The sequence below is a fragment of the Paroedura picta genome, chromosome 15 (assembly GCF_049243985.1).
Source record: "Paroedura picta isolate Pp20150507F chromosome 15, Ppicta_v3.0, whole genome shotgun sequence".
In the NCBI taxonomy this organism is placed as follows: domain Eukaryota; kingdom Metazoa; phylum Chordata; class Lepidosauria; order Squamata; family Gekkonidae; genus Paroedura; species Paroedura picta.
In genome coordinates, this window is record NC_135383.1 from 430,839 (window position 1) to 455,565 (window position 24,727).

General features: G+C 58.1%; 2 protein-coding genes across 7 annotated transcripts in view; both read left to right on the forward strand.

Moving 5' to 3' along the window:
- Nucleotides 1-24,727, forward strand: part of LOC143824435 (proproteinase E-like) — a 193,012-nt gene that overhangs the window by 6,159 nt on the left and 162,126 nt on the right. The window lies entirely within an intron of this gene.
- On the forward strand, nucleotides 3,114-24,551 carry ALPL (alkaline phosphatase, biomineralization associated). 6 transcript variants are annotated; one of them, XM_077311557.1, is made up of 13 exons: nucleotides 3,114-3,568; nucleotides 3,952-4,053; nucleotides 7,006-7,073; nucleotides 7,457-7,576; nucleotides 7,703-7,818; nucleotides 9,913-10,087; nucleotides 11,239-11,414; nucleotides 17,385-17,528; nucleotides 18,550-18,619; nucleotides 20,306-20,440; nucleotides 20,691-20,882; nucleotides 21,368-21,487; nucleotides 22,367-24,551. In XM_077311557.1, exons 3-13 carry the CDS (start codon nucleotides 7,016-7,018, stop codon nucleotides 22,633-22,635), a joined length of 1,575 nt encoding a protein of 524 aa, XP_077167672.1. In that variant the 5' UTR covers nucleotides 3,114-3,568; nucleotides 3,952-4,053; nucleotides 7,006-7,015; the 3' UTR covers nucleotides 22,636-24,551. The 6 variants fall into 6 exon arrangements, with proteins under 6 accessions (XP_077167672.1, XP_077167673.1, XP_077167670.1 ...); XM_077311555.1 differs by having other exon boundaries at nucleotides 3,115-3,568; nucleotides 6,932-7,073; XM_077311558.1 differs by lacking the exon at nucleotides 3,952-4,053.

Genomic DNA, 24,727 nt, shown 5'->3' on the forward strand with positions numbered 1-24,727 from the left:
GTGCAGAACATGAAAGGTCTCAATTGAAGAGTACCACGTATGTACAAAAAATGATCAGGACTTGGTTGTAAATAGGGATATATGCCCATAACATTGTTACCCAAAGTAACCCAAAATGGTTTTATCAGGAGTTAAACAGCAACCGGTGTAAACTGTTTTTAATTCTTCATCAGAACCTATTCATTTTTTATTTTTCTAGAAAATAAACAATACAAAAATTAATATCTGTCCCGTTACTCTCTATGGACTAATATAATCTTATGACTAAGCATAACAATATTTAGCATCGTCCATGAGCTTCTTGAGAAACATATTTCCTGCTCTGATGCTCAGAGGATACTGACAGTGACTGAAATAGTCACTCAAACAGGTGCAAAGAATTAGAATTAGAATTACGAATAAGGGTACAGATCACATTCAGACCTTGCGGCAGCAGCAGCAGCAGCAATAAATTATACAAAAGCATTACAAAAAACAGGCATAATCAGTTTCATTATTGAGTCAATTAAGAGGTTAAAGTGTTTACTCTAAAAACATAACATGCCTCTTTCTGCAACAGAAACCTCCAGATCTATCTTCTGGTATTTCTGTGTATTCACAGTCTCAAGAGCGACAAACTGAAAGTCATTGGGTGTGTTTTTTGAATGCAATGTTCTACAACAGCACCTTCTGTAGATCTATGTCCCCTGTCCTGATTTAAACTGGTTGAGTGGAATTGGTTAACTCAATTCTTGAGCCTTTGGTCAAATTTGTGCAGTTTTTTTGAATCATTTTCTACCCACCTGGCCGTTGGCATCCCATACAAAAGCAACCCTTTGGCCACAAGCAGAGCACTTGCTGGCAAACGCTGCCCCCTGCTGACCGAGTGGTAGAACTGCAAGGAGACACCCAGAGAGTGTGTGTGTCCCCCCCCCTGTCAGGGGCTGGGAGAGGATCAGCACTCAAAATACAGCCTGGGAGTCACAAGGAGGGCTGCCAAGGAGGGCTGCCAAGAACAGGGCCCCCCAGGCAGGGGCAAGAGTCCCTGGCCTAGAAGCAGGCCCTCAGGAGACGGGGCGGGTGAAGGTGGAAGCTGGAAGCAGCTCCGCCAGGGACCTCAGCCAGCCCAGCCGTGGAGGAAGGGCAGTTTGTAGGCCTCCGGGCCTGGCCAGAGGTGGACTGGAGGGCCCAACTATTTGTGTATGCGAGGAACCCGTATCCGTTTGCAGACAATCTCCCAAGCAAAACTCATGACACGCCTTTCATTAGGCCCAATTAAAACAGAACAGTGTGCAAGTTCCAGAGCCTTCCAGATGTTGAGTCCCAAAAAAAGAGAAAAATATCAGGGAGGGAAATGGTTATTTCGGGAACAGTCAGGCAGTTGCCGCTTGAACTCTTGTAATGAAAGTCAAGACTGTGCAGCAGAGGTGGCCAGAGGTGGCATGTCTCTTTGGAGGGCCAAACGCAAGGCCCAGGGGAGGGCAGGTGGTTTCTGCAGCTGAGCAGGGTCAGAACACAGATGGGAGCCCACCAAGGAACCTCTGCAGGGGAAGGCCCCTGCACATTTCCTCTGCTTCTTAGTTGTCCTGAAGACTCTTGGGGGGGGGGGTGTCAGTTGCATCCAGATGGAATTGTGAGCCACCACATGGAACACCAGGGGGCAGCCCTTCACTACCAAAGGGAAGGAGGGAGGGGGGGCTTAATTCCCAATCTCTGCTCCCCTCTCTGCAGCCTCAACATCATGGCCAATTCCCCGCCCCCCTCAGCTGCGGGCAAGGCTCGTTCTCTCTCGGGGAGAAAAATGCCATGAGCACACAGTCCCTCCCCCAGAGAAGGGAAGTGCCAGCAACCCCCCCCCCCTCATGTTCTGGGGAAGGCACTCAAATGTCTGGGACATAGCATAGTGGTTAATTGCGGCATCCGGGGTTGATTCCCGCTTCTCCACATGGAGCCAGCTGGGTGACCCTGGGCTAGTCACAGTCCTGATAGAACAGCTCAGTTATGGCTCTCTCAGCCCCACCTCTCATGAGGTGCCTGTTGTGGAAACAGCAAGGGAAGCCTATTGGAATCTATTTTGGGATTCCTTTGGGTAGTGAAAAGTGGGGTATACAAACCAACTCTTCATCTTCTGGCTGGAAGAAGGGACACAGCCCCAGGAACTTCTCAGGCACAGTGGCTGATGGGGTGGGGGGGGGGGAGGGGGCTGGCTAGGCATTCTCAGGCAAGGGAAGTTGTGCAAGGTGACTTTGGGAGGGTCCTCCCGTCACTACACGAGGTGGGACCAGGTCTGCTGGCTGAGGCTGACGCTTGGGGCCAGGGAACGCGCCCGGCCTGCCGGAGAACTGCTGCCTGTGCTGGCCACCTGTTCCCGAGTCTTTCCCCACATCCCCCTGCCATGTACCAGGGGTGGCCCTCAAGCTGCCACTCACCAGGTGTCCCCTGCGTAGGGAATCCTGTCTGGCACCAGCCACAGTCTGTGCCTTTTCTGCTGTCCCTCACACTCGGAGGGTGGGGGGGGGGCGGCCTAAATGTCTAAAGTGCTTGAAGATCACCCTCATGGCTGGGCTTTCAATGGGTATGGGCTGCAAGGAAGTAGACTGTTAGACTTTCCCTCTCCGGAGGTCTTCAGGCCAAAGCCACTGGGATGCTGCAGCAGCTCTGGGGTGGGGGGTGGGGGGGTTACAAGGCCCCTCCCATGGGGAGGCCTCTAGGGACGGGCGTGGCTCTTCTGCCCCCTTCTCCTGACATGCCTGTTTTGGCCAAGGGATGCCTGGGTGGCCATGGCAAGGAGGCCCAGAACAGTTGGGCTTTCCTCCCTGCCCCGACGCCAGAATGACACCCGGTGCTCGCTTTGGGCCCCGCTATGGACTGCAGAGAAAGCCCGCGGGAAGCCAGAGCGCAGGCATGCTGGCTGGCGGCCACCTCCGGGGCCAGTTGCTGATCAGGCGGCCCCTGGGGAGTGGGGTGGGGTGTCGGTCTGTGGTCGCTGGCCCTTGCGTGGCGGCCGGGCGGCCAGAGCGGAGAGGGGGCTTCCAAGCAGGCAGGAAACTAATGGCCGGCGCGCTCCGAAGAGGACTCGTGGGACAGCCGAAGGGCGACGCCCCGACGGCTGCCGGGTAGGAACGGCAGGGCGACTGGCGGGGCGTCCCGCTGGCCTCGCGGGCGGAGGAGGGGTGGCCGGGGCTCAGGGCCGCGGTCCTGCAGGGCGCCCGGCCAAAGTTGCCGCGCCCCGCCGTCTGGACCGCCCCTTCGCGACAATGTTCGGGGGGACGGGACTGCAGCCGCCTTTCCGCGCCAGGCGGGCGGCCAAGCAACCCGGCCCCGAAGGCCCCTCGCCACGGGACGGCGCTGCATCTGGCAGGATCGCCCCGCGGCGCGCAGAGGAAGCGCCGGCCTAAAGCCGGAGAAGGGGGCGGGCGGAGGGCAGTCCGGCAGGGGGCGGCCGCGGGCCCGGGAGAACGGCCAGCCCCCCCCCTCCCTCCCTCCCTCCCTCCCTTAAAGCGGCCGGCCGGCGGGTGGGCGGTCGAGCTGCGCTTCGCAGGGACAGAGCAGCGTTGGCCGGCAAGCAGGCGCGCTCCGCTGGGGACAGGTGAGGTCGGGCATCGGGGAAGGGGCGCCTGCCTACTGTCCTTCTGGTTGGGAGGCCCTGCTGCAGAGGCCAGGCTCCTGGCCACGTGCAGAGCGCTCCCGGGTCCTCGACGGGCACGCACAGGCGCTCCCTCCGGGCGCCGGGGAGGTGGAGAATGAAATAGGGCAGCGCTCGGGGGAAGCTTCGAGGAGGTGCGCTCCGGCCCTGCTGAGCCCCAAAGCGCCTGTAGCCCCCTCTCCGGAGTCCAGCCGGGCACTCCCTCTTGCCAGGGCTTGACCTGTCCCCACCAGGCCGCTTCTGCTTCTGTGACCCAGACTCTGGGAGTGCCAGGGCTGGGCGGAGAGACAAAGACTCGGGGTCTGACTCTTTCTGCCCATGTCAAGGCAGGGCCAAAGTGAACTGGATGACAGGCTGCAGTTGAGGAGGCCTAAATCTAGCCGGGAGGAGAGGCAGCCTCTCCCCACAGGGCGTTCTGGACAAAGTTGGTGAGTAATCGTGACGGAGGGCACATCTTCTCCACACCCACCTGGCAGCGGGCACAGTGGCTCCCAGTGGTGGAGGGGGTGGGGTGGGCAGAAGACACCCCAGTTTTTGCTTGCCAGAAGCTTGGTGTGACAGATCTCTGTGCTTCACCCGTGACTGCCAGAGGCAATCTCTGCCAAGGCCCCAGGCTGGGAGGGACCGCTCTTCCTTGGGCAGGGACACCCATCTGGGGCAGCCCCAGGCCTGCAGGAGGAAGTGCCATGTAGCCATGCTACCCTCTTTGGGCCACAGCTGCGGCCACCTTGCCTGCGTTTCTCTCTCCTGGAGATCCTGCAAGATCTCATGACAGATCTGAAACTTCCCAACTGGGAGCTGCAGTTTGGGCTCCCCCCCCCCTCTCCCTGCTTGGGGGCAAAGACAGCTGAAGGGCTTCAGATGAGGGGGAACTCAGAGGAGCCAAGGAGAGAGAGAGAGCTCTTGCAGTTTTCCTCTGCCTGTCCAGGTCTACGGCAGAGGTGCTGCATTTGCAGCGGCCTGACCTAGCCGGGGTGGTGGAGTGGTGGAGGTGTTTGTTGCGGAGGCTTTGGGTAGAGGCTAAACTTGGAACTGAGAACAGCCCCCATCCTACAGAGAGTGGCTGTGGGAGGTCCCCCTCTGATGCTCCGTCCTTTGCCAAGCCTCGACAAGGGGCTGAGCCAGGTGAATCATGGGCGGCCAGGCAGACTGGCTCTCTGGACCTCACTGTGGAGTGACAGTAGTGAGAGCCCCAGGCAGGGACCTCATGGCCTACTTCACAGGGCTGGTGTGAAGATAAAATAGATGGTACTTGTAAAGACTGAGGATACTTTTCACCCTGGTTCAGACATGCCTTGTGGACTAAGCAAAAGATGTTTAACTTGTGGATGAGGCTGAAGAGCAGCAGCTCAACCTGATGAGAAGGAGCCCACTGGAGAGTCCGAGAGCCCCCCCCCTCCTGGGGCCCTGGAGCCACCTGGCCCATTTCCCAGTTTTGTCCTGGGTGGCTACAGAGGTGACATCAAAGGGGCTCTGCTCATGCCAGGAGCACAGAAGAGAAGTGGGCCGAGAGGGAAGGAGGGGAGAGACTTTGGGGCCCTTTTGTGCCCCTGCCAACTCCAGGGCCCTCCAACTGGCACAGGCCATGTGGCACTGCAAAGGATCCTTGGGTGGCAGGCCTCCGGAGTGCGTGCTTCCGCTGAGCATGCTGAGGAGGAAGCGCTAGTGCAAGGGGCACCTTCCACCTGCCAGCTTCGTTTGCGCTGTGCACCGACAAGCAGCATCCCAAACATTTCCTCCCGGACACCTGCTGCTGCTGCTGCTCCCTGGAAAGGCCGTGCGGGAAGGACTTTCCAAGCAGCATCTCTGGGAGAAGCCACAAGGCAGTGCGCCCGCCCAAGAGGCTCGGCTGACACGTTCACTTGCCCCCCACCCCCACCCCCACCCCCACCCCCACCGCCTTTGTGACTCTGCCCACGGCCATTGGATGTGGCAGGGCCTCTTTTAAGAGCCTCAGATTCCATCCGCAGTGGCTCCCATCCGTCACAGCCCCCCTCCCCCACAGCCCCCCTCCCCCCCCCCGCTTGTTCTCCCCAAGGCCTGGCTGGGCTGAGTTGATCTGTTGTCTGCAGGCAGACAGGGCCCCCTCCCCCCTCCCCCCTCCCCCCTTCCCCCCGCACGCGGGCACACACACACACACACACACACACAAAAGCGTTTCAGAGGCTGAATTTACTGGCACACATCAAAGAAGAAGCTTTCTGTCTGCCCAGCCAAACCGGGACTCAAACTTCAGCATTCATTCTCAGGACTGGAAAGGCCTCAGTCTGCATTTTAAAAACCAGTCCATTCAAAGAAAGGTAGGTCCTTCGTGCCCCCACGTCTCTCAGCGACCCCCAAACCACAGCACCGAGGGGCGACATAGAGAGTTCTTTCCTAGCTATTGTTGAGCACCCAAAGCCTGGGATGGAGCTCCCTCCCCAAGGAGGCTGCTTTCTGCCGCAGGGGTTCAGGCAGGGCCAGGGGCCCAGTCCCTCCAAAGGGCCACTGCAGAAACGTTTCCTGCAGCCAGCCTGCCTGCTTCTGCTGCGGAGCATGTTGTAGCCCAGGGCCCTGGGAAAGCCCTTGCATTGGCTCTTCCCTTCCTTCCGCAGCTGCCCGATGGCCTTGGCGGGGATCCTGGTTCCCTGGGCCCCCGCCAAAGCTCTGTGTGCTTTTCTGGTGTCACTTGCACAGCGAGCATAATCCGCGGGAATTAGCTGGGGCCCAGAGCAGCTTATGCTCAAAGAGGAGGGGGCGCTGGGCAGGGGCCAGAGGCTCTTGGGGAAGAAAACCGGCAGCAGGAGAAGCCCTCCGAAGCAGGCCGGCCTGCAGGCAGGCCAGAGGGGCCTCTGTCCGGCCACTGACCTGCAGCCCAGCTCCAAGCCCACCCCTGCTGGGCCATGGCCATTTGGCCAAAGGGGGCTTCGTGGGGAGGCCTCGCCTCTTGCAGCCCTGTCTGGCCAGGATGAAGCAAGAGGAAGCCCAAAGCCACAAGCCTTCCTGGAGCACCACAGTGGAGAGCTGCAGGGCTTCTCCGGGCTCCAGCCAGAAGGGCCAGTGGGTGGCATGATCAACCCCAAAATCATCAGCCGGAGGCTGAATGTTCCGCTCTCTTTGAAAGGGTCTGTCATGAAATCTCGGGGGGGGGGTGCTCTATAGACTCCCGGACCTTTAGCCGGAGTGCCTGGTTCCCTTCCCTTCCCCTCCCTGGATCACCCAGAACTACGCCCTCCTTGGGGAAGGGCCAAGCAGACACAGCCCAGGTGTCTCTCTGGAGAGAACGTGCCAGGTGGGGCAGCCAAGACGCTCTGCTCTCTTCTCCAGGGCCAGAAGTGTCCTGAGGCAGGCTGGTTCTGGGCCCCGTCCCAGCCTCCGCTGACCCTCCCGTTGCTTCCCAGAGGCCTCACAATGAAACTGCTGCTCCTTGCCATCCTGGCTGATGTTTGCCTGCCCTCCCTGGTACCAGGTAAGTGATTCCAGACAAATGGCCAAGTTGGGGGAGAAAGAGGCTGCAAGCATGCAGTGGGGGGGGGAGGGTGCTGGAGGGAGTCATTGGTTGGGGCGTCCAGAGGTCCTTGACTGTGGAAGGGGCCCTGGCTCGGTGGCAGAGTCCCCAGACCAGTCTCCTGTTGGTGGGTCACAGGGAGCAGCTGCTCCCCCAGCAGGCCCCAGAGACAGAGTGGCCGGGCCGAAGGGACCACAAGGAGCAGCAGAGCTCCTTCCGGGGGCAGGCCAGGCGGGGCCTGTTGCTCTCCCTCGGGTCCTTCCCTGTGGAGGGTTCTTGGGGAACCAAAGGAGGGAGGGAATGTGGGGGCCCTTCAGGCTTCTCAGGCTTCTTCCCCCTTCTAGAAAAGGAGAAGGACCCCCAGTTCTGGAGGCGGCAGGCCCAGGAGACGCTGCGGAGAGCCCTGCAGCTGCAGCAGCTCAACACCAACGTGGCCAAGAATGTCATCCTCTTCCTCGGAGACGGTGAGGGCCGGAGAGGGCTCCTTTCTGCAGACAGTGGGGGGGGGGGTCCTGTGCCGGGCCTGCTTCTCCGGGGAGCCTCCTAGCTCCCGCCCCACACTGAGAGGGGGGGGTCTTTCCCTGCTGCAGGCATGGGGGTTGCCACGGTGACTGCTGCACGCATCCTGAAGGGGCAGCTGCAGCACAGGAAGGGGGAGGAAACCGTGCTGGAGATGGACCGCTTTCCCTTTGTGGCCTTGTCCAAGGTGAGGAGACCTTTCCAGGCTGCTTTCCCTGCCCAGGGCCTGAACTCAGCCCACAGCAGAGAGCAGCTGTTCTCAACAGGTACACTGCCCCCAGGCATGGAGGTTCCATTGTATCCCTGTGGCTACTGGCTCCTGATGAGCCTCCCTGCAGTGATGGACACTGAGATGCCACACTTCAGCAGTGAGCCCCTCTCCGGCCTCCTGTCCCCGCAGGCCTCTGGCCCAGGGCTGCTTCTGCAGACCTTTCCTCTTCAGCACCGGGAAGCTAGGGGGCCGGGCAGCTGGCCACTGGCAGGGGGGCCCTCAGGATCCATGGCCATGTTGGGCAAAGGTGGCTTGCCCACAGGTGGTTGGACCCTGTCCACGGTCTTCCCTGACTTGCCGGAGTGGCTTTGCGAGGAAGGATTTTGGGGAAGCCTCAGGGCCCCCAGCAGGGCGGGAAAGAACAGAACAGCCCCTCTCCCACTGTTCCCCCCGCGGCACCCACTGACCGCATCCACGGTAGGCTTTAAAACAAATAATAGCAAGTAAAAAGGCAGCAGCAGGTGGGGCAGAGTCAGGCCCAGACCACGCGTGGCAAGGCCGACTAGGCCTGGCTCAGTATGACAACCCCCACCCCCCCACCCCCAGCAAGAAAGCCCAGAGCGGAGTTCCCTGCAGGCATGTTCCCTGGCCTGGGCGGGGGGGCCTTCATCCGCACCCTCCTCCACGGTGCACCCTGTTCTCCACCTTGGCAAGCCAACGCCTACTGGGCAGCTCCGGGGCAACCGGTCTGCCAAGACTGTCATCTCTGGCGTTGCCAGCCCTCCCGTGGGACCAGGCACAGGGCACCCTCCCCGGTGCAAGGCAGAGTCCCCCAGCGGTCTCTGGAGCCCTTAAGCCTCCCCCCAGAAATAACCAGGGCAGGAGCCCCACAGGGCTGTGGGTAAGCAGAGACCGGGGTGGGAGGGAGGGGCCTCACCCCCCCCCCCGTGTTGGCACCCCTTCCTGCCACTTGGGAGTGGGGAGAGAGCCAGCTTGGGGCATTGGCCTCCCTCCAGCATGGGGCACTCAAGTGTGGGTGCTCCGTCAAGCCCTCGTGGAAGAAAGCCCACCCTTATCCCCCATCCCTGATGCCGCTGGCCCTCCCAGCACCCTGGGGCTATGAATTCCACAGGCCACTTAGGGGGTGACAGAGAAGAAAACATTTATTTTTTTGTTCTGCTTCCTCATTGCATCTGAAGAGGCTGAAGCGCATTCCTCTGTTTGCATTCTTGATTCCAGCCCTTGCTTTATCAGCCTCCAGCATGTCCGGTTATCTCTTGGGGAAGCAGACTGAGCTCCCCTTCACTAAGCCCTGTGGGTCCACAAAGCTTCTCTCCGGGCTGCTGTTCAGGAGAGCTAGTGGGGGGCTGTGGTGCATGCCCCTTGAGGGCTTGGGGGTCCTGGGGGGGGGCGGAATGGGTGCTGCAAAGGGAAAGGCTGGAGTGAAAACGCAATGAGCTCTCAGGAGCTGGCTATGCACCAGGAAAAAAACACCCCAAACTTCTCTCGGGGCCAGGAGGTTTCTTCTGCAGCAGCCCTGGGCCTTCTTCAGTGGATGGGAAGCGGGGGGCTCAATCTGCACCTCTCCCATGACACACTGACTGCAGCCTGTCCTGCTTCCCTGGCCAAGTCTTTTTAATTTGCCCAACAGGGTTGGCCAGGGTGGGCATGAACAAGCCTTCTGCTTGGCTGCTCCCTTTCCTTTTCCCTCCTGCCTCACCTCATGGTCATGCTAGTTACTGATGTCTATTCCAGGAAGAAAAGGTGGGGCTCCCTTCCTAATGGTGTAGGGAGGGGTCAGCCTGGCTGCTTGTGGGCTCCCGGGGCCAGGGGCCAAGTGGGGGCTCCTCTCCTGACTCGGCAGCAAGCAAGGGCCAGGGGAACTGCCTGTCTGCCTGCCTGCCTGCCTGCCTGGAGTCCCTCCCTCCCTCCCTGTGAATTGTCAGACAGATCCGCTGCTCCCCCCCTTCCCTTGAGTCCTTCTGCCTTGTGGGAGGGGGGCTTTGTGGTTGTCCACCCAGCTGGCCTGAGCCGCTTGGCACAAGAGCATCCTGGCCTTCTCTCCTGCAGACCTACAACACCAATGCGCAGGTCCCTGATAGCGCTGGCACGGCCACAGCTTACCTGTGTGGGGTGAAGGCCAACGAGGGGACCGTGGGGGTCAGCGCGGCCGTGACCAGATCCCAGTGCAACACCACGGAGGGCAATGAAGTGACCTCCATCCTCAGATGGGCGAAGGAAGCAGGTGGGTGGGCGCCGCTGGGCGGGGGGTGGGGGTGGGAGGCACAGATTTCTCCCTGGCCTGCTCCAGCTGCCGCCCTCATTCCTCCCAGGGCATCAGGCGGGCAGCCCTTCCGTTTGGGGGAGTTACGACGGGGGGGGGAGCCTTCTGCCTTTCCCTTTCTCCTCCCTTGTGACACGGCTCTTCCTTGTGGGGCCCGGAAAGCATCAAGCGTCGGTAGACAAAGAACTGCCAGCTGAGTTTACTTTGTGGTGGGGCTGGCACTCTGAATCTGACACTCAAATATTGTCTCTGGAGACCGGCTGACTGATGGGGCAGATGTGCAGCGGAGCTTGGGAGGAAGGTTGGCTTCAGAGGGCTTAGGAGATGGGGGGGGGGGCTGGGGGCTGGGGCCCAGCAGCCATGTCCCCTGGGCCCGCCTTTCCCTGAGGGTCTGAGTCTGTGCAGACGGCCAGTTCTGCCGGGGGAAAGCGGAGGTGAAGCTAGGCCAAGGGGGAAAGGGTGTGTGTGTTTCTGACCCACTGGAGCAGGAGGAACCTCAAAAGGGCATGTTTTGCTCAGTGCTCACTGATAAAAGGTGAAAGGGCACCTGGGAGCCTCCCCCAAAGGGGAATGTTTGGCAAAGACCCCCTTGGCCTCCCTCGGCCACTGGCTGCCTTGGCCCAGGCATGCTGGAGGGGGGGTTCCCCTCGTCTCTAGGGGCACGTTAGCTGGCAGCTTTGATCAGACTTATCAGATGGCCTGAGTAGAAAGGGGGGATGCCCTCCCTGCTGCATGGAAATTGGGGGGATTCTGGCACCCAGGCAAGCTGCAACAGTAAGAGCCCCCTCCCCCCGCCATGGCAGCATCCTGAAGTTGCCCAACAGAGAAGCAGCCGTTCTACCGAGGAGCGAGAGGCCCACGGCTGCCTGCCCACAAATGCTCCTCGCTCAAGACGGGACTTGGGCCTGCTGTGCCCCAAAGGGCTGGGAAATCCCTGGAGATCTGGGGAGGGTCGCCTGGCACAGAGTGGCTCCTCTGGGGCAGCCGTGGTTTCCCGGAAGCTGAGCTGGCACAGGTGCCATGTGGCTATCTGCCTCCCTCTGTGCCAAGCTGACCTCTGCCTCCCAGCCCTGCTGTGTTGACCGCATGGCCCTTTGCCTCTCTGCTTGCAGGCAAATCTGTGGGCATTGTCACCACCACGCGGGTCAACCACGCCACCCCAAGTGCTGCTTATGCGCATGCTGCTGACCGGGACTGGTATTCCGACAATGAGATGCCCCCAGAAGCCATCGAGCAGGGCTGCAAAGACATTGCCCACCAGCTCTTTGAGAACATCCCGGACATCGAGGTGAGGGGCTGAGCGGGCCAGGGGGAGGGCGGGGGGGGGGCGGCTTGTTCTCAGGCCCACAGGCTGCCAGGCAGGGCTCAGGCAGAGAGAGGGGGTAAGTTGCCTCTCCTGCCTGTGCAAGGCCCGAGTGGGGCCCTTCTCTGCTTCTACAACGTCCCTTCTGGACCAGCACCTGCGGCAGGGACAGGACGCCTTTCTCCAGCAGCCGGTAAGAGCTTAGAATCCCAGAGTGGGAAGGGGCCATCTAGTCCCACCCCCACTCAAGGCAGGATCAGTCTCTGTCTAGCCACACCTTGAAGGTGGCCCATGAGGGGGAGCTCCCTACCTCCTCAGGCAGCCCCTTCCACTGCTGAGCTAGAATCCTAGAGTGGGAAGGGGCCACGCAGGCCATCTAGTCCCACCCCCTGCTCAAGGCAGGATCAGCCTCCAGCATCCAGGAGAAGGATCTGTCCAGCCGCTGCCTGAAGACAGCCACTGAGGGGGAGCTCCCCACCTCCTCAAGCAGTCTAGTAGCCCTGTAGAGACCCACCTGATGTTCAGGCTTGGAGCCTTTGGGAGCAATGTTCCCTTGGCCAGTGAGGCCTCTGGGGAACCCAAGCCCTGAAGAGGTTGCTCCTGGCCTGGAACCTCAACCTGTAGCTGGAAGCCAGCATGGGTGCCCTCGGACACAGAGGAGGGGAGATGGGTGGGAGATCAGTGCAAGTGGAAGCGTCTCTGGGTTCAGCATGTCCTAGGTCTTGATGGCCTTTTCTGCCCCCTCTTCCTCCTCCCGGGAAACCTCTCCTTGTCATTCCCCCCCCCCCACCAAGTTCCTGGTGAACTATGAGGAGAGTGTTCTGCCAAGGAGGTCAGGGTCCACACTCTCTCCTCCTCCTCCTCCTCCTCCTCCCCACAACTCTGCAAAGCAGGTCACGCTAGAGAGCATGGCTGGCTCAAGGCCACACAGCGAGCTCTGTGGTCCAAGACCTCCTCACTGGCCTGGCCGAGGGGCATCTTGTTCTCTGTGCATCTCGTGCATCCCCCCACGGAGGAACCACCGGGAGCAGCTCTCAGACCATCTCGCCAGCCAAACACACAGCAATTCTGTCAGAGCTCTCTCAGCCTCAGCCACCTCGCATGGTGTCTGCTGTGGGGAGAGGAAGGGAAGGCGACTGTCAGCTGCTCTGTGACTCCTTTGGGTAGTGAAAAGCGGGGTGTGAAAACTTCTCCCTTCCCTGACTGGGAGCTGGCCCTTCTAGCTTAGGCCAGAGGAGTCTCTTGATTGACTTTGGGGCATCACAGAAATGAAAAGGAGCGTCACGGCCAATGAGCTTGTCCCTCAAAACCACATGCCGCCATGGCCTCTGGCTTTGGGGGTGGTCGAGAGGTCCTTTCTCTCCAGATGGCCACTCTTGGCAGGCAGCAGGGTGGCAAGAGTCAAGGGCGTGATCCCAGCCAGCAGCCCGTCCTCCAGGTGTGCTTGCAAGCGCCAGCAGAACACGAAGGGGTCTTGTGTTGTCTCTGCTGGCCCCCTGGGGACCGGCTACTCCACTGAGCCCCAATGCATGCCACCCACTGACCTTATAACTCTTAAGCCCTGCCTCAATGCCAGCGGTGCTCCTAAGATCCCAAGGCTCTTGTGGGCTCATAGGAGTGGAAGGGAACCCCACCTCCTCAAAGGCCTTCCACGTGGAACCCTCCGTGGTCCCTTTGAGCCGGCCTGGGTGTTCCGTGGTTTCCACCCCGTTTGGCCTTGCGGTGCAGTTTTGTTTTGTCCCGGAAGCTGCAAGTTTACTTAGAAAAAACAAATAATTTATGTTCCTCTGCCTGACAGAGCAGGTCGTGAATCTTCCATGAGTCACCTATCTGTCCTCCTGACATGCACATAAACTTTTTGAGCTGCAGAGGCAGTGGGTGGCCCACCCCCCTGTTTTATGCCCCCCCTATTTTTTCTGAAGACCGCTCTCTGGCCCTTGTGATTGGAAAGCACAATGGATTGCATCTTAAAACAAGGCCACTCTCTCACCCAGTCTTCTGATTTTGGAGGATTCCCCCTGCAGGCAGGGGTTGATCCTGTTGGCCTGCGGAGGGAGGGAGGGAGGGACAGAACCAAGCCTGATTCCAGCAGCCCCGTCAAGATCACGGAAGCTTGATTCTGGACATGAGCTTTTGAGGGCAGGCACACTTATCCAGATGCAGGCCGGAGGACAGGCCAGAATTTCTGAAGAAGAAGAAGGTGATGGGCAGGAAGGATCCTTGAGCTCCACAAGCAGCCAGCTCTCTGTCTTGGTTGTCAGGTGCCTCAGCCCTCTACCTTCCCCTCACGGGGGTTTTGGACCCAGGTTGCTGCACTTTGTGACTGGGGAGAGACAAGCCCAGCCTCCTGCAGCCCCTGTGTACATCTGCTGGGGAGCAGACAAGCCCCGAGCCAGACGCTCTGGGTCGCTGCAAGAAACATTTCCGTTGCCCGACCTCTGCCAGTCCCAGGGTCAGGATGAAGGGGAGTGTGTGTTAATCTTTTATCTGGGCCAGCAGAACACAACCCCGCCTGTCCCCCGCTGCCTCGGCCCACAGGGCACGGACATTGGCTAGCTGGCAATCGATTTCTTTTGCTGGCCTTCTCTGCAGAGGAGATGGCGCCCTCTGCTGACCCCTTTTGGCTGGCCGCTCAGGGAAGTCAGCGTTCTTTAGCTGTGCTTTGGCGGGACCCTCCCTTTGGAGTCAGGTGGGCCGTTTTGAAAGGAGGGAGAAGACCAGGGAACAGCCACAGGTCGGCCTTCTTGGCGCTCAGGTTCTCCAGGAAGCCAACTCTGTGCTCCCACCTCTACTAGGGGTGGCATAACTCAAGGCCACCGACCTCCAGGTGGCACCTACAGATCTCCTCCTACTTCAGTTGAGCTCATTTCCCCTGGGGAAAATGGGGGCTTTGGAGGGTGGGTGCTAGAGCATTATACCTGGATGAGCTCCCCCCCCAAAACCTCAGCCTCCTCCAGCCCCCCCCCCCATGCAAGAACTCTAGGCCTTTCTCAACTCCAAGCTGAGATGATACTCTGAATGTGCTGCTGTTTTCAGAATTGAAAAGCAGTCCCTTCGGTTAAGAGCAGCAGCCCCTAATCTGAAAAGCTGGGTCTGATTCCTTGCTCCTCCTCCACCTGCAGCCAGCTGGGTGACCTGGGGCTAGTCACAGTCCTGTCAGAGCTATTCTCACAGAGCTCTCAGCCTCACCTACCTTGCAGGGTGTCTGTTGTGGGGAGAGGAAGGGAAAGCAATTGTCAGCCGCTTTGAGACTCCTTTGGGTAGAGAAAAGCGGCATAGAAGAACCAGCTCTTCTTCTTTAATTAAATGAGCAAGTGGTATTCAAAACCCCTGGATCAGGCACGGCAGAAACCTTGGTGTGGGTGATCCCAAGAGGCCTGGCTCGGATACCTCTTGTAAGAGCTTGTTTTCCTTGGGGCCAAGGTCGTTTTATTTATTTATTTATTTATTTATTTATTTATTTATTTATTATGTTTGGCCCCACATTACATTTTGGCCCCACAAGCAGCACACGGGCTCAGGCTGCCGCTGGCCCTGGTGCTGTTTCCAGGTACTTCCCGATGCACACCTGGAGGCACTTTGGCCCAATGGCTGGGGAACCGAATGCCCCCCCCCCCAGCCGGGCGTGGAGAAGGTGGCTGTGGATGGCTCCAGGAGGCCCGAGTGACCTCTCTCAAGCAAGGACGGGCAGAACCTCTCACCAGTGGGGCTGCACCCCCCCCCAATTCTGCTCAATTCGAAGGGGAGGAGATCACTTTTCCCCTGCTGGCTTTAAAAAGGCCAGGTTGCTGGAGGGGAAGCGCAAGGGGACAGTGAAGCTGAGATTCCAGAGTGGGGGCCAGAGGTGGATCAGGGCCAGAGATGGAACAGATATTGCGGGGGGGGGGGGGCTAGCAGCAGCCCACCACAAATCCCAACGATGGCTCTGATTCCCCCACCAGGGCCTGGCAAAGCCCTACGTAGCCTCGGATTCCAGCCGCCTGCGGGTGCCAGTGGGAACACAGGGCCCTCTCCAAGCACTGCCTGGGACGGGCGGGGTGGCCAATGCCAGGGAGGGAGTCGCAGAAGCCACGGCAGTGCAAACAGCTGCCTCAGGCGCCCAGCCACAGTGGGCCTTGAGGGCGGGGGGTCACGGCCCAGGTCCCTTTCATCCCCAGCTCTGGCACCAGGCTTTCCTCCGGTATAAATAAATCGGTACACCTCTTGGTTTCAAAATAGCCCCACAGTGAAAATGGCTGAATCTGCTATTTAAGCAGCTTAATAGGCCCTTTTAAAATAATTTTAACTTTGTTCCTGGACTGGAAATAATTACATGCTGGGCAAGCCAATTCTGTTTCACGGAGATCTGTTGGTATGTAATTATTTATTTTTTTTCTCCTGCTGCTGCTTTTAAACGGACACGAAATGCAAGAAGGGGGCTGCCGTGCGAGCCAGAAGCAATTGTGGGCACATGAGTGCACTTCCAGAGGCCAGGCCGGAGGAGCCCCTGGCCTGGGGCTGCAAGACTTTCTTGGTGGGGTGGGGGAGGCAGCTGATGGGGATCCCGCATGCTGCAGCTGCCCCCCCATCCTCTGCTCCAAGGAGTATGTGGGGGGGGGCTCACCCCTCCTAGGGACGGGAGCTGCTAGTCCCAGAGGCAGCCAGGGAGCACCACTGAATTGCTAGCAGAGGAAAAGGAGAAACTGTTTCTCAAAATCTTATCACTGTATCAGTTATTTTTATAGATATCTGTATCGCGCATTTATCTAATCTGTTTCCTCTTCTCAGTCTCAGAGGTGACATAAGGCAGTTACAGCAGTGAGAGAAACAGACTCAGGAAAGGGGTGGCCCTGGGGGGCCTCGTAGCCTGGGAGGGACGCCCCGTGGCTGCAGCTCCATAAGCTCACCACTCTTTGGGGAAGGGCCAGCAGGCTTCAATAAGAGGGGCGATGGGTCTCCTGAGCATCTGTTTGGGGCCCCCCTGTTAGGTCTGCCTGCACTGAGAGGCTTGTGTTGCTTGTTAAATGGGTCTCCTCTGGGACAGGTGTGTAGGGGAGCTGGTCTAAAGAGGCGTGAGTCTAACGCCTGCTTTGCACCTGCCTCTGGAGCTTGCAGATCCCAACTTCTTCACACTTCATGACTGACAGCCATTGGACCGTGCTAAAACGAACAAAAATGCCCCATCGGACTTTTGCCTCAAGATAGCAACATGTTTTCTGTGTGTTTGAAGTGGCTTCAACCTCTCGAATGGCCTCTTGTTCGGGCAGGCCTTGCCCACTGAGGGCCCCCGGGGGTTCATGTTTCAGGCCTTCCCTGAAACGGTTATGTTTCCACTCCATCTTCTCCTGAATCCGATCCCTCTTTCCTGTGGTTCTGCATGAAGATCCCAGAGACAGGGTATGAAATGCCTCACTGGCTGACCCTTCTGCCGATGGGAAACCACCCTGTCCTGTCCTGTCCTGTCCTGTCCTGTCCTGTCCTGTCCTGTCCTGTCCTGTCCTGTCCTGTCCTGTCCTGCCAGTCGCCTCGTGCCCGGAGTGCAGGTTGCCCATTTCTTTTTGAACCAGCTGTAGTTTTCATTTCTGTCTACTACCTGCCCCCTCTCTGGAGACTCACAAACCATGCAAACAAAACCAATGGACATACGCAGATTCTCTTCTGCAATTCTCTCATCTGAGGGTGAATCACGGTGAAATCGTGAAATGATTTGACATTGCAATACTGAGAGGGGGTGAGCCGGAGCGGCTTGGAGCAGGGCGTGTTTCAGTCTGGAAATGACAAACCCAGAAGAAAGGCAGCTGTTTGAATAGGGAGGCATGTTCTCCAAGCGCTCCGTCGCCTAATCCGGGGCCTTTGCGGGAGGGCCCTTGTTCTTCCCCTTATTTGGCCCAGGGTGGCCCAGTCTGCGTCCGGCTCTGTTCCACTGCGGCGTCTGCCGGTTGGTGTTCCAGGGCCTTTGCTCCGTGTTCCTCTCAGGTGATCATGGGTGGAGGGCGGAAGTACATGTTTCCCAAGAACACCAGTGACGTGGAGTATCCAAACGAGGAAAAGTATCGGGGGACACGACTGGACAACAGGAACCTAATTGACGTCTGGAAGGAGAAGAAGCCTGCCGGGAAGGTGGGTGTTGTGCTGGGTTCCCAGTCCTGGTTGCCAGGGGTGCAGCTCAGTGGAGGCCACAAGCTCAGCACCGAGAGGCAGGCCCTCCGCTCAGGGAAGGGATATCAGTGCCAGAAAGGAGCTTCTTCAGAGACCCCCCAGAGCTGCTTTGATGTTTTTATCATAAGGACCTGCTTTCACAAGAGGTTTCTAAAGGTGGGAGGGAGATCAGCCTTTGGGGTGGGGAAAGAGACCCACAGGAGGGGGGGGTCAAAGGTCAGCAGCAGCTGGGAAGATGCAAGAAGCCCTCCACCTTTTGGCCTCAGCAGGAGGACACAAGTCCTGTGGACCCTTGAATGGACCCTGGAATAAGCCCAAGTTTTCTAATCTCTGCTAATAAAGGCCATACAATATTTTAGTCCCCCGCAATGTTGCTTCTCCAAGAAGCTCTACAAGGCACAGTTGCTAACATTTGCAGCAGGGGGGCTGAAGCGTAGAGAGGACACAGAGACCGTACAAAGTGTTGGATGGGGATCGGAGCCTCCAGGCCTCCCCGGGGAAAACCAAGCTGCAGGCTGGCAGGAAGGATCCTGGGGGATGCGGACAGCTCTGGCCCCCAGTCCCTCCTCGTGAGGAGGACTCTGTCAGAACAGCTCCCTCAACACCTGTAGCAGGCAGGGAAGGGAATCAGCAGGAGCTGATCCCTTTTGTTACCACGGGACAGTTGACCCCCCTATATCAATTGGCCAATGCTCGTGGGAAAGGCAGTTCTGAGAGGGGCCGCTGCCCCCGGAATGGCCCCCGAATTCACCCACCAGGACTGAGGGGAGGCCACAGTGAGGGCTTGGGATCCCGTGGAAACCCTCTCGGCCTCCGTTGGACAGGGGAGGGCAGCCTGCAGGGACACAAGCGAGAGGAAACAGCTGAGCCAAAGCAGAATTGCCTCTGACGTACGGAATGAACTGCCTGGGCATACCCTGGGCAGGTGATTATGCCTTGCCATTTCCTCTGCGACGGTGAGACATTGTCCCTTTTCCTGCAGAACGCCTTTTATGTGTGGAACCGGACGGAGCTGATGAACCTGGACTTGAACAACGTCGACTATTTATTGGGTGAGTCTCAAGCCAGAGGGGGAGGCTGTGAGCTTTGGACACCCGTGCTACGTCTCTGTGCTTTGGGAGGGGACGAGACCTTTAGCTCTCTTAAGCCTTCTTGGAAATTCTACTGGTACGCCTGTTTGCTTCCTGTGGGAGTGCTTTCTGAGCACACTCCCCCCCCCCCCGCAATCTCTGCTTTGGCATCAGGAAAGTTTTGTGCCTGGGGAAGAAAAAGAATGTGGATATTGGTCACTAACCAAGTCAGGGCCAGAGTGTGGCCAGAGTGAAGTTCAGGCACTGCAGGAGGCTGGAGGGAATCACAGGAGTTCTGCAAAAGGCAGAGAGACAGAGAGAGAGAAAGAGAATAAATATGGATTCTGGGTATCACAGTGGTTCAAGAAGAAGAAGAGCTGTTTTTTTGTACCTTGCTTTTTACTACCTGAAGGAGTCTCAAAGCAGCTCCCAATCACCTTCCCTTCCTCTGTCCGTGGGTAGGTGGGGGCTGCAAATCCCTGAGAGAACTATTCTGCAAGAACAGCTTTAGCAGGACTGTGAGTGGCCCAAGGTCACCCAGCAGGCTGCATGTGGAGGAGGAGGAGGAGTGGGGAATGAAACCTGGCTTGCCAGATTAGAGTCCTCTAGACACCAAGCTGGCCCTCGAGGGGACAGGCAGAGGAAAGCCAGAGATGGAGACCTGCTTCCCCACTCTCCCTGGCACCTTTTGGCTATTATTTGTCCCAAAACAATAGCCCAGACTAGGGTCTCCTGGCTATGGTCTCCCACCCCCAGGCTTCCTCTGCACCCTTAGGCCCACTGCAGCCTGGTGGAGCCACAGGAGCGAAATGAAGGGGGAAAGCAGCACTGGGGCCACGCCACAGCAGGACTTCCAGCGACATGCCCAGAAGTGATACCATGGGACCACCTTGGCACTCTAGGGATGCCCCCAATCACTCTGGTAGGAGCCATGGATATTTGGGAAGTTCCTAGAGAGTACCTGGAAATGATGTCATGGCATCCTGAAGCGTGTCATCACCCTGCCTCACCATATAAGGCTTCCAGGGTTGCCAGCAGATGCCCGCCAGCCCCAGCAGCGCTCGTAGAGGGTAGCAGTTGCCCCCTGTCACTTTGAGATTTTGGCAAAGTCTGGCTCACTTGGGAGCTGGCTGGCCCCTTGCCCAGGCCCACGGACACCCGAACTGCTTGGTGACAATGTGGTCTCTCTTGAGCCTAACATGGCAAAGCAGAGAAAGAGCAGAAAGGATTTGTAATTCCTTGAGCTGGAGGAATAAAGGACAGGGAGTGAGTTCAGACACATGGAAGGATCCAGAGGGGCCTGAAAGTAACACAGACCTTGAGCAGGACCAGACTCAGGAGGCTCCTGAGCTTAAGGGCCGGCTGCTTTCCATCTGACCCTGGCTGAAGGCTGGTCTGAAACAGCAAGGGCTGGTTCTCAGTTGGCTCCCTCCCTCCCTCCCTCCCTCTTTGCGTGGGCCTGAGCTGTTCCTGTCCTGTCCTGTCCTGTCCTGCAGGGGTGCTCTTCCCTCCTTTGATCCTGGGAGCTGTCTGTTCCCAGGTAGTCACACCCCGTGGAGGGCAGAAAGGCTGCCTCCCTCGCAGGGCCTTGGTGCTTCCCTGTCCTGTTCCCATTGACCGGAGGTGGTAAACTCACCCGTAGGCTTCCTTGCCGCTTTCCCCCCGTAGGCCTGTTTGAGCCGATTGATCTGATGTATGAACTGAACAGGAACAACGAGACAGACCCTTCCCTGACCGAAATGGTGAAGGTGGCCCTCAAAATCCTCCAGAAGAACCCCCGCGGCTTCTTCCTGCTAGTGGAGGGTGAGAGACGGAGGAGGGGCGTATGCGGAAGGGGGGGGGACGAGAGGGAGTGGACACTGCCCTGTCTGTGATCCTGAGGCTGGCCGGCCGGTTGCCTTGCAGGCGGCTCGAGAGATGGCTGGGGTACTCTCGGCAAGCGCCTCCCCCCCGGCCCCCCCGGAAGGTGCCAGGCAGCCTTGCCTCGTGTTGGCTGGCCGGCCGGCCGGCCTTGCATTGCTCTCGGGAGTGACTTGTGCTTGTCGGCTTGCAGGGGGCAGGATTGACCACGGTCACCACGAAGGGAAGGCCAAGCAGGCGCTGCACGAGGCGGTGGAGATGGATCGAGCCATTGGCCTGGCTGATGTCATGACCTCCTCCCAGGAAACCCTGACCGTCGTCACTGCTGACCATTCCCATGTTTTCACTTTTGGGGGCTACACACCCCGTGGCAACCCGATTTTTGGTACGTGTGGCCCCCCAGGATGACTCGGGGGTTATAACAACAGGAGGTCTCTCGGAAACGGGTAACTTTTGGTGCTCCGTTCTGTCGCCGCTTCCATGGAACCTGAGCGGCCCCCATTTAGTCAGCGGCCTTTGGGGCATCTCCCGCCTCTCGCGTCCCCAGAAAGGGAAGCGGGGGGAAGAGTAGTGGGACAGCCTGGAGGGAGGCTCGCCTGGGGCTTCTTGGCTGGGCCAGGCTCTCAGCTCTGCTCCCCAGAACGTGTGGGCCCCCTTCCGTTCTTCCTGCTCTTCGTTACCAGCTCCCTTGGGCTCGCCTGTTCCCTGCGCCAGGCCCTGTCCCGCTCCCTCTCCAGTTGGTTCTCCTTGTCCTCTTCACACTCCCAGGCAGTGTGGCAGAAGTCTCGGTGGCCCCAACATGCGCTGCGTGTGGTTGTGTGGGGGTTGTGGGCAGCCTTGGCCAGTGTCTGCGCTCTTTCCTTGGTCTAGGCCTGGCCCCAAAGCAGAGTGACGTCGACAAGAAGCCTTTTACCTCCATCCTCTATGGAAACGGGCCGGGGTACAAAGTGGTCGCTGGAGAGAGAGAGAATGTGTCCTGGGTGGACTTTGGTGAGTCGCCGGCCGTGGCCTTGTGTTACTGCAGGTGGAATCAGGATGCCGGCATTCAAAGTTGCCACCTCCTTCTTGGGAAATAAATGGAGATTTATAGACCGATCCTGGGGGGGGGGGGGGATTTGACATCTTTCTGCAGGGCCCGCAAAACGGAGCTCTTCCGCCGGGTTTATGGTTGAGGCTGGGACCAGCGGAGGAGATCGACTGCCCCCCCCTCCGGAGAAGGGAGGTTGTGGGCCTGTGGACATCACACTGCCCCATGCTCTCAACGCCTCTAGTTGGGATGGGGAAGTAGGTTGGGAGATGATCTGCCACCTCTGAGGCAGTGAGCAGCATAAGGGCTCTTCGGAGCTGCCCTTTATGGCCTCAGTTAAGTGCTGCAGGATTCTCATCAGTCAGGAAACGCAACTGCTCTGTGCTCGTTTCATGCCCTCTTTTACTAGCCCTTCTACTGCCCTTGGGATGCCCCATGCTCTTGAGTTTGCTTCCTCTCTGCCTCTCTGGCATTGTCCCATGACAGTTTCTTGGCTTCCTTTGTCAACTTTGTCAGAGAAAGGAGGGTGCATCGTTAGCAATGGCAGCCCAACTCCCGCCTGAGAAACACCTGGAGCTTTGGAGGTGGAGCCGGGGAGTGTGGGGGGGGGGACTGTGGGGCAGAATCCCAAATTCCAAAACTGCCATCTTCTCCAGGGGGGATGCCTCTGTTGTCTAGATCACCTCTAATCCTGGGAGGCCTCTACCCTCCCCCTTGGAGGTTGGCATCCATGACAGGTGAGATTGGGGCTCGTGTCCTGCAAAGGCCTCAACTCCCTTTATCCCCTTCTCTCTGTCTCTCTCTGTCTCTCTGTCTCTCTCTGTCTCTCTGTCTCTGTGCAGCTCATGCCAACTACCAAGCCCAGTCAGCTGTTCCCTTGCGGCAGGAAACTCACGGTGGTGAAGACGTGGCTGTCTTTGCCAAGGGCCCCATGGCCCACTTGCTTCACGGCGTCCATGAGCAGAACTACATCCCCCACGTGATGGCCTTTGCAGCCTGCATCGGTGAAAACAAAGACCACTGCCGCTCTGGTGCCCCCCGCAGCCTGTCGGGACCCCTCCCCGTGATCTCGGCCCTCCTCGGCCTCCTCCTGTTCACCCTTGCCTCCTAAGAGGTGTCCCCAGAAACTGAATCCCTCCTTGGATGAACCGGGTGCCCCAACTGCTACATGCGCGCTTTTGCTCCACTCCGAGACGTCCTGCCTCAGCCTGCCCCGGCGGGATTTCAGCCTCTCATTCTGGGGAGCCCCAGCAGACCGGCCCGCTCAGTACTCCAAAGCAGCTACAGCCCAGAGCAGCTGGGGATTTCCCTGCAAGGTCTCCGGGGCTGTGTGAATGAGGACCCAGGGCTGCCTGTGCCAGGAGCTGTGCTGACTGCAGCTGCTGGAAACATGGGGATATTTTCACATACCGTTTCCTGCACAAAGATAAGAAGCACAAGGGCTCCATGGCCAGGAAGGGGGAGGCGTGGCCTTTGTCTCCTTGGCTGGAGGGCTTCTTACTTCAAGAAATATCCCGTCTGTTGTCTTAAAGACCTAACCTTGACTCTAAGCACTTCTGAAACTCAGGCCGTCCAAAGAGAGAGTGGGCTGCCCGCTCTCCTCTTCCATTGCTGTGGATTCATGTTGCAAATGAGAAATCCGGAAACCAGCATGTGAACTTTAGCCCAAAACAGCAGAGGAATTGGCAACATGGAGTCCAAGTTTTGCCCTCTGGGGTCAGCATTTTTGCTCACCCTGTCACTTGAATGAATGACCACAATGGGAAATCACATCATTCATAGGTGACAAAACAAGCCTAAGGCTGCATACAGACAGAATAGAACCTCGAACGGCTGCATGTATGGAAGCAAACTCACCACATTCACTCATTCAGTCATTCCTGACACACTCCGCATCCTAAGACCGAATCCTTAGCAGGATCAAGCTCAGGGAAAATCAGTTCTGTTTGCTTGCACAGGAACAGTTGCTTGTGCACAGTTCCGACTGGCTAGTACACGTGCTATCATGAACCCCCTTTCCTAGAGCAGTTTTACATTTCAATAAATTCACTATTCATTAAAGTAAGGGATGAATTGAACATTTGATGGCTGTAATGTACAACTGACACTTGGAAGGAATAACTAAGCTGCTCTCCTGAAAGGGGGGCGGGGGGGCAAGAGGGCTGTCAGAACTGGCTTGGAGTTCCTGGTTAGTATAATCTGCCCAATGAGTTGTGAAGGAGACGGGAAAATGAGCCGCCGTGCACTCTGTATGTCTGTATGCAGCCTCTGTCAGCCCCCTAATATGTGCAATCTCTTCTGCCAGTTTGCAAATGTTTGTTGCTTGATGAACCTAGAGCATCTACTTACATTTAGGCTTCGTACCGGTTAGCCGTTCATTTCCATATTCTCTGATGTAATAAGAAATTGCTCAAATTATGAGACTGGAGAAGGCCTGGAGGTTTAAACTAGCCATGTGCACAATGGCAGAACTCTTCACACCCCAAACCCTGTCCTGGCGACCACACCTGGTTCCAGCTGCAATGTGTTTTAAGTGGGAGCAAAGAGCAAAGAAGGGGGGCTGCCCTGGAGCGGAAGGAAGGGAGTGGAGCAGAGCGGAAGGAAGGGGGCGCTCAGCAGAGTAAGTCGGCAGGGGCCAAACAAGAAGAGAGGATGAACTGGCCACCCGACCGACCAATCGACCGAGAGCCTTCAGCCCCAGCCCAGCCCAGCCACTGGCTGACCCATGCTAGCTGTGGCTCCTAGAGATTACAAAGTGACCACCCACAACAAAGCACACCCACAGTGAGACAAGCCTGTCCTTCCCCTTGTGCTGCGGGGGGGGGGGGGTTAGGTGGCTGTGTGGGGCAAGCTCCTCTCAGCCCTGAAATCACCAGCCCCTTCTGAAGGCTGTCCTTCCACAACAGACTTTGGGCAGGGAGGGAGGGGGTGTGGAGATGCATTGCAAGAGTCCCTGAACAGATTGATTTTGTGTTGTCTGTTTGCATATTTTTTCAAAGGTGTTAAAAATAAAACTATTTTGGAACACTTGGCCTTGTAACTGACTGTCCTGAAGGAAACGGGAACATCCTGGCACATGCCGGGCCCCAGAACCACAAAGGAAGGGAGGCTGCTTGTCTCTCCCCACGGCTGCCGAGGGCAGGCCTGCTCTGAGAAGGGGGGGCACTTCGGAGCACAGGCCTCTGCTGGGGGCTGCTGTGTCC